Source organism: Oncorhynchus gorbuscha, linkage group LG02 (genome assembly GCF_021184085.1).
Source record: "Oncorhynchus gorbuscha isolate QuinsamMale2020 ecotype Even-year linkage group LG02, OgorEven_v1.0, whole genome shotgun sequence".
In the NCBI taxonomy this organism is placed as follows: domain Eukaryota; kingdom Metazoa; phylum Chordata; class Actinopteri; order Salmoniformes; family Salmonidae; genus Oncorhynchus; species Oncorhynchus gorbuscha.
In genome coordinates this window covers 25,451,525-25,463,720 of record NC_060174.1, presented here as the reverse complement: position 1 = coordinate 25,463,720, position 12,196 = coordinate 25,451,525, and the positions used below count along the sequence as shown (strand labels likewise).

At 43.4% G+C, this 12,196-nt stretch overlaps 2 protein-coding genes and 1 long non-coding RNA gene across 3 annotated transcripts in view; 2 read left to right on the top strand and 1 right to left on the bottom strand.

The window, feature by feature from the left end:
* Positions 1 to 4,700, top strand: part of LOC123999685 (E3 ubiquitin-protein ligase znrf1-like) — a 50,368-nt gene extending 45,668 nt beyond the window's left edge. Inside the window, exons 3-5 of the mRNA XM_046305672.1 lie at positions 1,727 to 1,832; positions 2,163 to 2,253; positions 2,540 to 4,700. Coding sequence (XP_046161628.1) covers positions 1,727 to 1,832; positions 2,163 to 2,220 — 164 coding nt within the window. The 3' untranslated portion in view covers positions 2,221 to 2,253; positions 2,540 to 4,700. The remainder of the gene's footprint in view (positions 1 to 1,726; positions 1,833 to 2,162; positions 2,254 to 2,539) is intronic.
* Positions 4,701 to 6,011: 1,311 nt separating this feature from the next.
* LOC123999681 lies at positions 6,012 to 11,879 on the bottom strand. The gene is made up of 3 exons (XR_006832495.1): positions 11,505 to 11,879; positions 7,147 to 7,251; positions 6,012 to 7,005 (listed from the first exon to the last, which is right to left on the bottom strand). It is a non-coding gene; the product is annotated as an uncharacterized LOC123999681 (long non-coding RNA).
* LOC123999667 (SNF-related serine/threonine-protein kinase-like) overlaps positions 11,211 to 12,196 on the top strand; it is a 41,786-nt gene continuing 40,800 nt past the window's right edge. Inside the window, exon 1 of the mRNA XM_046305656.1 lies at positions 11,211 to 11,562. The gene's annotated coding sequence lies outside the window, so the exon portion shown is untranslated. The remainder of the gene's footprint in view (positions 11,563 to 12,196) is intronic.

Here is a 12,196-nt window from a genome sequence, read left to right as displayed (position 1 = left end):
GCCAGGTCTCTGACATCCTCTCTATAGGCTGTCTCGTCGTTGTCGGTGATCAGGCCTACCACTGTTGTGTCATCGGGAAACTTACTGATGGTGTTGGAGTCATGCCTGGTCGTGCAGTCATGAGTGAACAGGGAGTACAGAAGGGGACTGAGTACACACCCCTGAGGGGCCCCAGTGTTGCACGTTGGCCAATAGAACTGATGGCAATGGGGGTTTATTCGCTCGCCTACAAATTCTCAGAAGGCCGCCCGACATCCGCCCCCTTTTTCTCCGTCTTCTCTTCACACAAATGACGGGGACTTGGGCCTGTTCCCGGGAAAGCAGTATATCCGTCACGTCGGACTCGTTAAAGGAAAAAGCTTCTTCCAGTTCGTGGTGAGCAATCGCTGTTCTGATGTCCATAAGTTATTTTCGGTCATAAGAGACAGTAGCAGCAACATGTACAAAATAAAAATAAAAAGTTACAAACATCGCAAAAAACAAACAAATAACAGAGTTTGTTAGGAGCAGGTAAAACGTCATCCATCCTCTCTGGTGTCATTCTACTAAAGACTGATGCAGGGTTTTACCGGCTTAAGCCTGTCGCATGCTTCCCAGTTGAAACAGTTTGCACAGCACAGCCCCATTCTCATCGACGGGGCTGCTGTGGAATAGGTTGAGAGCTTCAGGTTCCTTGGTGTCCACATCACCAACAAACTACCATGGTCCAAGCACACCAAGACAGTCGTGAAGAGGGCACGACAAAACCAATTCCATCCTCAGGAGTCTGAAAGGATTTGGCATGGGTCCTCATATCCTGAAAAGGTTCTACAGCTGCACCAGTACATCACTGGGGCCAAGCTTCCTGCCATCCAGGACCTCTATACCAGGCGGTGTCAGAGGAAGACTTCAACCACCCTAGTCATAGACTCTTCTCTCTGCTACCGCATGGCAAGTGGTACCGGAGCACCAAGTCTAGGACCAAGAGGCTTCTAAAACAGCTTCTTTCCCCAAGCCTTAAGGCTCCTGAACATCTAATCAAATGGCTTCCCAGACTGTTTGCATTGCCCCCCCTTACTTTTACGCTGCTGCTACTCTCTGTTATTATCTATGCATAGTCACTTTAATAACTCTACCTACATGTACATATTACCTCAATTACCTTGCGTAGTCGATGCCCCCGCACATTGACTCTGTACCGGTACCCCCTGTACATAGCCTCACTATTGTTATGTTACTGCTGCTCTTTAATAATCTGTTTCTTTTCAGGCATTTTTTAAATATTTTTTAAAAACTGCATTGTTGGTTAAGGGCTTGTAAGTAAGCATTTCACTGTTGTATTCGGTGCATGTGACATAAAATGTGATTTGATTTTGATTTGTTGGTCCAGACTAGACTGTGTTCAATGCTGCCCCTGCTGTTTATTTACATAGCAGCAACCAGATCAGGCCTAGACCTCTTTCTGACGCACCGACTAGATGCTCTTCCATCTGACTAGTCCCCAGCTGTGTGTCTTTTGCTCTGTTCTATTCTGGTATTTCTGTTCTATTGCTGCTGTAGTTGTAAAGCCTATAGTAATTTACAGATTTGTTGTTGATCTTGATATGCCACTGCCTCACTGCCTTTGCTATTTCATATTAGGTACAATTTGATGATGTGTCATTGCCGCTCACGGTTGTCTTGTGTTTTCTTTTGTGTGTTTGTGTGTATGTGTACCTGCTTGCCTGTGTTTGTGTGTGTGTTCCAGATGACGTGCTGGCCAGGGATGCCGGGGAGTGTGTAATCTGTCTGGAGGAGCTGCAGCAAGGAAACACCATCGCCAGACTGCCGTGCCTCTGCATCTACCACAAAAGGTGAGACGGTGGGACTACTCAAATGGCATCCTGTCCCTTATATAGTGAACTACTTTTGATTAGGGTCAATTGGGGGCTTTGGTCAAAAGTAGGTTGCCACAGGAAATAGGGTGCCATTTTAGGACACACCTTCAGACTGAGCTCAGTTCCTGATCCTGACTGTACAATACGCATGCAGGCTCACAGGATTACACACAGCCTGAAATGACCACTAGATTAATTATGCTCAGTGGGGCAATACATTTAGGCCCTAGCGATGTACTGTAGCTAAGGCCAGAGAGATATGTGCATTCATGTGATGATGGTGGGGTTTCTCCTCTTTCTGTTCAGCTGTATAGACTCCTGGTTTGAGATCAATCGTTCCTGCCCTGAGCATCCTTCAGACTGACTGACCTCTGTGCTCCTACTCCTACTGTTCAAGGTGAGAGCATCTCCTCACCTCCTTCTCTTCCACACAGGAGACTGGTGACACGAGGTGTTTCAAAGAACATTATGATCCACATAGCTCACTCACTCGCTGCATAATGCATACGCAGTACGCACACATACGACCACCCTCAATAAAACTCAACATTCTTAGTCAGTTTGAAGCTAGAGCATACTGTAAGCGTAAATTATGCACTCGAATTAACCTTCTGAACTGTCTTTGTGTATCCACTTTAATGTATGGTTAACATCTCCCCTCCATTTCTCTCTTTATCTATCAGGACACTTTATGTTCCTATCATGGATATCTGGACACTGAAGTAACCAAAAAAACTAAACAATCAAAACAACCTATCTATCAATTGATCTATCAATCTATACTTTCACTTCCACATGCATAAAAGAGTGCCCCTCCTCCCTGCCACCTCCCCCCTAGCCCTAAAGGCTGCTAACTGCCAGTCCCTATGTTGGCCCAACTAGGCTGACCATCCCTCCAGGCCAACTGCCTCACCAGGCTGCTTGGCCCCCAGCCAGCCAGTCACCACGCCACATGGCCTGGTCCTCTCTGGGCTCCTCCGGGGGTCTGGCCCTTGCTCTGCTCTGCCTTCCATTTTGCCTCCTGAGTTTGGCCCTGCCTGGCTCCATATCATTCATCTGGATCCAGCCATCTCATGGCCTTCATCAGGAAGAGACAGAGGAGGATAATGAAGATAAAGATGAAGAATAGGGCTGAATGAACCCTGTGTGCCAGGGCAGGGTAGACTCCCAGGACGTTGTCTGGTAATGCAACAAAAGGCTTTCCTCCAATCCCCAGAGTTACAGCACCCACCCACCCAATCATTAGTTGAAGAGACATGCACTTGTCTTAGTCTTTACTTTGAGGTGGAGCAGCGATGTGTGAAGTGCAACATTGGTGTGGCAGGCAGGGTCTGTCTATGTAGGTTTCTGTTTGGGTTGTGTGTGTGTGTGTGTGTGTGTGTGTGTGTGTGTGTGTGTGTGTGTGTGTGTGTGTGTGTGTGTGTGTGTGTGTGTGTGTGTGTGTGTGTGTGTGTGTGTGTGTGTGTGTGTGTGTGTGTGTGTGTGTGTGTGTGTGTGTGTGTGTGTGTGTGTGTGTGTGTGTGTGTGTGTGGAGGGGTGTAGACAATGCTTCTATATGTGTCGGGCAGTGAAAATATCAGTCAGACTACACTTGTTCTGTGTGCGTTAGTGTGTGGAGGGGTACGTAGTTTATGCTTGGTGGTGGGTGAATGTGTGTGAGTGTGCTTATGTGTCGTGGAGGACTGTTGGGGGTCGTTGGTTTATGTCTTTCTATGTTCTGGGGCTGTGAGGATGACGTCCGTAAGCATACATGTGGTGTGGTTGAGGTTGGGGTGATGATGCAGCCATCTCTGTAGTGTGAGAGCCTGATTTGCTAAAGGGTCAAATAGAAGTCTGAGACAATACTATGTGTTGGTCTGTGTTTGAAATGTTTACAATTTAGATGTCCATTTTCCCTGTGTGAATGTGGTATCGCTCCCTTTATTTTGCTAATGTTTACAGTTACATAAAATCGACATGACATACAAACTCTTTCTCCTTGTTTTTGTCCACCAGGTTTTTGCTGCGATCGGGAAACGCTGACCAGAATTAGTAATTTCCCTGTAAGGGCCTTGAGTGTGTTCATGTGTGTGTATGTGTGATGCCTCTTGGTCTAAGCTACTGTCTGTGCCCCACATGTTGTCTGATGAAATAGGTCAGGTCCTCTCTGGTTGTGTTGGCTGATGTGACTTAATGTAATGGACGTATTAAAGACCTAAATGACAGTCACATCGTGGAGCTATTCCGGGGTTATAACTTATTTATTCACATTTAACAAGATTTGTTTTCGCAAATCTGTCAGAGAACATACATTACTCTTCAGAATGCCTCTAGTGTATAAAGAATAACAGAATGATTATTCTGGAAGAAAACAACGAACATAGCTCAACAAATGGGTGAATATTTTTTCAATTTCTGTAGGGTGAAAATGTAGAGAATATAGTACCTGTGAGGCCACTATAAACAATTCATTAGCAAGCAGACAACCACCAAGCTTCAACTGAACAAGGAACACAGGGAAGACAGACTACTAGTCAGTTATGATAGAGTATACTATACATATTCATGTCTCCTGCTAACTGTATCCCTGCCCGACTCTGCTAAAGGGCCATATACCTTGATTTGATTGAATGTTTTGAGATGACTTCTTTTCCAAGGATGTGAATGGGTGCCTGATTTGGAGGTACCAACTAACTGTTTGATGATTTTGATGTGCAATCTGTGGGATGAATACTGATAATGATATATACACAGTACCAGTCAAATGTTTGGACACAGCAACTCCTTCAAGGGTTTTTCTTTATTTGTACTATTTTCTACACTGTAGAATAATAGTGAAGATGTCAAAATCTTCAAATAACACACATGGAATCATGCAGTCACCAAACAAGTGTTAAATAAATCAATATATGTTTTATATTTTAGATTCTTCAAAATAGCCAGCCATTGCCTTGATGACAGCTTTGCACTCCATCACTCTCCTTCTTGATCAAATAGCCCTTACAGGCTGCAGGTGTGTTGGGTCATTGTCCAGCTGAAAAACAAATGATAGTCCCACTAAGCGCAAACCAGATGGGATGGCTTATCGCTGCAGAATGCTGTGTAAACCATGCTGGTCAAATGTGCCTTGAATTCGAAATATATCACGGATAGTGTCACCAGCAAAGCCCCCCCACACCATCACACCTCCTCCTCCATGCTTCACAGTGGGAACCACACCTGCAGAGATCATCCGTTCACCTACTCTGCGTCTCACAAAGACACGGCAGTTGGAACCAAAAATCAAACATTTGGACTCATCAAACCAAAGGACAGATTTCCACTGGTCTAATGTTCATTGCTCATATTTCTTGGCCCAATCAAGTCTCTTCTTATTATTTGTGTCCTTAAGTAGTGGTTTCTTTGCAGCAATTTGACAATGAAGGCCTGATTCACGCAGTCTCCTCTGAACAGTTAATGTTGAGATGTGTCTGTTACTTGAACTCTGTGAAGCATTTGATGCTTGATGGTTTTTACACTTGAAGTTCTTGAAATGTTCCGGATTGACTGACCTTCATGTCTTAAAGTAATGATGGACTGTCGTTTATCTTTGCTTATTTGAGCTGTTCTTGCCATAATATGAACTTGGTATTTTACCAAATAGGGCTATCTTCTGTACACCACCCCTACCTTGTCACAACACAACTGATTGGCTCAAACTCATTAAGAAGGAATGAAATTCCACACCTGTTAATTGAAATACATTCCAGGTGACTACCTCATGAAGCTTGGGCTCCAGCCCAGCTGTCTAAGGCAATTCATCTCAGTGCAAGAGGCGTCACTACAGTCCCTGGTTCGATTCTAGGCTGTATCACATCTGGCCATGATTGGGAGTCCCACAGGGCGGCGCACAATTGGCCCAGCGTCGTCCGGGTTAGGCCGGGGTAAGCCGTCATTGTAAATAAGAATTTGTTTGTAACTGACTTGCCTAGTTAAATAAAGGTTCAATTTTTAAAAAAAAACATGAAGAAAAGCTGGTTGAGAGAATGCCACGAGCGTGCAATACTACCATCAAGGAAAAGGGTGGCTACTTTGAACCTTTTTGGTTACTACATGATTCCATATGTGTTATTTCATAGTTTTGATGTCTTCACTATTATTCTACAATGTAGAAAATTTGTAAAATAAAGAAAAATGCTGGAATGAGTAGGTGTGTCCAAACGTTTGACTGGTACTGTATATAAATATATATATAAATATATATATATATAATAATAATAAATAAATGACAAAATGAACATGCTTTTTCATGTAATTTCCTTAACTAGATTCAGGCTTAAATGTTAAGTTTAACAAATCTACTCAATAAATAATGGTGTGCTAATGCTTGTCATTAAGCTACTTTGTTGACCCATCAGCTAATGTTAAAAGGCAAAAGCTGTGTTCTCTTCTGTCCTGAATAGATTGATGGATTCTCTCGAGGAGAAAACTGGGATCACTCCTGTGACTCCTTACAGGTGTTATTGCTCTGTTGCATAAAGCCTGGGTTGTTTTTCTCTAGTCTCATTGGCTTGTCTCAACACATGTCACCACTGAGCAAATAAGATTGTAAGAAGATATCTTTAGAGACATGAGCAACTTCACCATTGCAATATAAATAAATACTTAAGTCTCTATCAGAAGGGGCCATTTACAGTTACAGTATGCACATATCAACGGCACAAAATAGAGCAGAAACCAAATTAAACCGATGGATTTAGTTCATTACATGTAGTCAATAAATAATTTCAAGCCATACAGTTATATTGTAGTAAAATCTAAAGAAGCATTTAATTCTGAGGAACTTAAGAGGATAAACAGAGGACAGACAATAATACACAATTTGCCCTTGGGACTAGTCAGTCACTCACGCTACAAAAACAAGTATACCAAACGCCTGACACCAGGTGGCAGACAGAGGTATTGCATCCCTAAGTAGTACTGTACACTTCATTCATTTATTCAGTGCTCTGTGATAAGGTGATAGCTTCAGTACCTTCCCAGGATTCATTAGGTTATTGGGGTCCAAAGTGGCCTTGAGGCCCTGCATGACCTCCATGGCAAGGGGTCCCATCTCCTCACGAAGCAACACTCGTTTCCCAGTCCCACCCCATGCTTCCATGTCCATGTCCCATCCAGTGCCACTGCTTTTCTACAGAGTGAGAGAGAAACAGAGAAATATGAAGACAGGGATAAGAGAGAATGAGTTCCATGGTGAGGTACAAGGGGCCGATCAATGACGTGGTAGGAAAAACTAGGGAGAAAATATAGAGGAAAGAGAGACGTACAGTACCTAGCCAGTCTCTCAGTGAACTCTAGTGAACTCATCCTGGTCATTAGGGGTACATAACCATTATACAGTGGAAGTGTCCATCTCCAACATAACCCACAATCAGACCTCAGGAGAGAAAGAAAGTAAGTAAGACACTACTGTGCACACAAGCATATACATGGACATCAGTTCCCCAACTAGCGGCCCGAAGGCAGTTTTATTTGGCCCATCCAGTTTTCTTAGCAAAATATTATTATTATTATTAAACTTATATATATTTTTTAATGTTCATTGTTGTAAAAACACTAGGATATCTGCACCAAGTGATTTACAGCGCCTTCGGAAAGTTTTCAGAACCCTTGACTTTTCCCACATTTTATTAGGTTACAGCCTATTCTAAACTTGATTTAAATCAATCTACACACAATACTCCATAATGACAAAACAAAAACAAGTTTTAAGAAATAAAAATACGTAAATATAACATTTAATAAGTATTCAGACCCTTTACTCAGTACTTTCTTGAAGCACCATTGGCAGCAATTGCAGCCTCGAGTCTTCTTTGGTATGACGTTACAAGCTTGGCACACTTGCATTTGGGGAGTTCTCCCATTCTTCTCTGCAGATCCTTTCAAGCTTTGACAGCTTGGTTGAGGAGTGTCATTGCACAGCTATTTTCTAGTCTCTCCAGAGATGTTCGATCAAGTCCGGGCTATGGCTGGGCCATTCAAGGACATTCAGAGACTTGTCCCGAATCCACTCCTGCGTTGTCTTGGCTGTGTGCTTTGGGCTGTAGTCCTGTTGGAAGGTGAACCTTCGCCCCAGTCTGAGGTCCTGAGCGCTCTCGAGCAGGTTTTCATCAAGGATCTCTCTGTACTTTGCTCCGTTCATCTTTGCTTCGATCCTGACTAGTCTCCCAGTCCCTGCCGCTGAATTACATCTCCACCGCATGATGCTGCCACCACCATGCTTCACCGTGGGGATGGTGCCAGGTTTCCTCCAGACATGACACTTGGCATTCAGGCCAAAGAGTTCAATCTTGGTTTCGTCAGACCAGAGAATCTTGTTTCTCATGGTCTGAGATTCTTTAGGTGCTTTTTGGCAAACTCCAAGCGGGCCGTCATGTTCCTTTTACTGAGAAGTGGCTTCCGTCTGGCAACTCTACCATAAAGGCCTCATTGGTGGAGTGCTGCATAGCTGGTTGTCCTGCTGGAAGATTCTCACATCTCCACAGATGAACTCTGGAGCTCTGTCAGAGTGATCATCAGGTTCTTATTCACCTCACTGACCAAGGCCCTTCTCCCCCGATTGCTCAGTTTGGCTGGGCTGCCAGTTCTAGGAATATTCTTGGTCACCAACAGCACACATCAATAAACATTCATGTGTAACAGAAAGCTGGTTTGATGTTGATAATGATGTGTTTTCCTGTGTGCCAAATACACCAGATTTTGTTGTTGTTGTGGGGGGTGGCCAGTGGGAGGTGCTCATTTTGGAAGTGGGCTGCTCATTTGATGGCTACATGGAGAAGGCCTTTGCCCACAACAGCCCCTCGTTGCACGCTTGGACAGCATAGGGTGTAGGTGCAGGCTGGCGACGCTGATATTTTACAGTCTTGGACACATACACAGGCTTGCAGTGCATGGCCTCCAGATTGCAGGCCTACCAAGACTAGGACAAGACAGTTGGCTAGGTATTGCTCTATTTCAGCTGTCGTGGACAGCCTGGCTGTTTGGAAAAGGAGGTGCTTTCTGAACCCTTGAGTGACCATGCATGTTTCAATCTTTTTTAAATGTACATTTGATTGGTGGATTCAAATAAAGTGTGTGTGTGTGTGTGTGTGTGTGTGTGTGTGTGTGTGTGTGTGTGTGTGTGTGTGTGTGTGTGTGTGTGTGTGTGTGTGTGTGTGTGTGTGTGTGTGTGTGTGTGTGTGTGTGTGTGTGTGTGTGTGTGTGTGTGTGTGTGTGTGTGTGTGTGTGTGTGTGTGTGTGTGAGTGAGACAGGACACACCTGCTCAGTGCCAGAAGGCTGAGCTCACGTGCACAGACTCGTCTCTGCCATGTTGCTGCCTGACTGCTTCACTCAAGGACACTCCATCTTCAACACACACAGAACGGAATGCAGGGATCACTGCTCCTACTCACCACTCTATTAGGCTAATAATATTTAATCCGTAATTGAACAAAGGGACTACACAAGAACCACATAGGCTTACTGCACTTAATTGTTCAAGTGTATACCCTGCATCTATAGACATTATAGGTTGAAAGGTGAAAAAAGAGCATAGACAAACATTGTATTCATATTATTATAAGCCTTATAAGCCTTATTACAAGCCTTACAAGTATTCAGACCCTTTGCAATGAGACTTGAAATTGAGCTTAGGTGCATCCTGTTTCCATTGATCATCCTTGAGATGTTTCTACAACTTGATTGGAGTCCACCTGTGGTAAATTTAATTGATTGAACATGATTTGGAAGGCACACAATGTCTGTATAAGGTCCCACAGTTGACAGTGCATGTCAGAGCAAAAACCAAGCCATTAATTGGAATGTATTGTGTGTAGAGCTCCGGCCGGCCAAACTGAGAAATCGGGGGGAAGGGCCTTGGTCAGGGAGGTGACCAAGAACCCGATGGTCACTCTGACAGAGCTCCAGAGTTCCTCTGTGGAGATGGGAGAACTTTCCAGAAGGTAAAACATCTCTGCAGCACTCCACCATTCAGGCCTTATGGTAGAGTGGCCAGGCGGAAGCCACTACTCAGTAAAAGGCACATGACAGCCCGCTTGGAGTTTGCTAGAAGGAACTTAAAGACTCTCAGATCACGAGAAACAAGGTTCTCTGGCTTTGGCCTGAATGCCAAGTGTTACACCTGGAGAAAACCTGGCACCGCTCAGCACCTGACCAATACCATCCCTACGGTGAAGCCTAGTGGTGGCAGTATCATGCTGTGGGGATGTTTTTCAGTGGTCAGGACTGAGAGTCTAGTCAGGGTTGAGGGGAAGACGAATGGAGCAAAGTACAGAGAGATCCTTGATGAAAACCTGCTCCAGAGCGCTCAGGACCTCTGTCTGGGGCGAAGGTTCACCCCCCAACAGGACAACAACTCTATGCACATAGCCAAGACAAGGCAGGAGTGGCTTCGGGATAAGTCATTGAATTTCCTTGAGTGGCCCTGCCAGAGCTCAAACTTGAACCCAATCAAACATCGCTGGAGAGACCTGAAAATAGCTGTGCAGTGACGCACAGCTATTTCACCAAGCAAAAACAAAGCAAAAAACGTTTTTTTCCCCATTATGGGGTATTGTGTGTAAATTGATGAGGGAAAAAACAATTTAATCAATTTTAAAATAAGGCTGTAATGTAACAAAATGTGGAAAAAGTCAAGGGGTCTGAATACTTTCCGAATGCACTGTATATGTCCTTTTAAATATACAGTAACTACATGAAATATTAAATGTAATCTATGTAATCCCCGGAAGTAATTATTTATCATGAGCAGACCATAAACAATAACTAGTAATGCTGCATACACTAAGAAAGGTTAAAATTTCACCTTTCTGTTAAAATAGTTATAAATTGCTGAGGTGTAGTCACTTTTGAGGACACAAGCTCAAGTGCACAGTACAAACATGATGAAAATATGAAATATTTTATGACGTATTTCCTATTCAACAAAACTGTATGAATAAGGCTTCAAATCACTTACATGCTTTCTAAAAATAGTATAAATAAATTATAAACCAGCTAACTATAATATTTCCCCTTCCTTATAAATATAAAAAACATACAGTGGGGCAAAAAAGTATTTAGTCAGCCACCAATTGTGCAAGTTCTCCCACTTAAAAAGATGAGAGGCCTGTAATTTTCATCATAGGTACACTTTAACTATGACAGACAAAATGAGAAGAAAATCCAGATTTTCCAGATTTTTTACAACTTTTTTTTCTCCGGGCTCCATTGATTTAGTCACCCTAATTCTGACCATCATACATGCATAAAAACTCCAATAACTTTATTATCTACACAATTAATTCATTATTTTACCCATTCGTCAAAAGATGCGTTTGGTTGCTGGATGAGGTTTACGATATAAGAGAAGCACAGAGAGGCCAGAAATAGCCAGACTTAAAAATTGGGTTAAGAAACCGAAGTTGGGTTTTTGGAAAAACGGCATCAGTGTGTGCAAGCAATACAGCGGAAGAAGGCACGGCAAAAGAGTGGTGAACGCATAAACGTGGTCATGGAAAACGAGGAAGAAGGAGAAGAGCCGAATGCAGTGGGAAGATGTGTGTTGGGGAAGAATGGCGCCAAGTAAAAACCGTATTCTGCTGTCGCTGATGGCTCAGAAATGGAACCTGACAAGAGTGAGGATGAATTACCTGTGGTGGCAAGTGTTGTGACGACCTCCAAATCCGAGCCTGATGGTCATGCAAAGGGGTGAGTGGGAGTGAGATTTTGGGAGAAAGTAGATCCCTGCCTTTTGGCTGATCCATATGCAGTCTCGGGCCAGGGTAGAAAAGAAGTCGGGTACTGTTTAATCAGTGAAGCTAGCTCAGCTGCAGAAAAGTACATATACGAGGTTTTACTGCAGAAGAGCTACAAGGTGTGTTGAACGAAAGGGTCCTGCCCTCCCAGGCTGTCGGCCTGGTGTAGAATCAGTTAGGGTCAAAGTAGTCGAATGGGGTGGTGATATTAATTTGAATTACATAGTGGTATATAGGCGTAGGGTTAGTTGGTGTTGCAATGTTTTCCTTTCCCCCGGTCCTTTAACATTTTTGTATCACGAAATAGAACGTAATTGACTACACACTACCGCACAGTAGGTGGCGGCATGCACAAACAAAATGTGTGAACGCCATGCTACCAAAGAAAAACAAGAAAAATATCATATGCGTTTTTGATTGGACACCCTATATAACATTTATTTTGACTAAAATGAAAACGTGTCAGTTTCACGAGGTTGGAGTAATAAGATGTTCAACTACTTAAGACATTGGCTAGAAATTCGGTTGTGCCTTTAGATTTCAAGAAAGTTAACAACTAAGGAATTATTTTTCACTTATCTCATTGA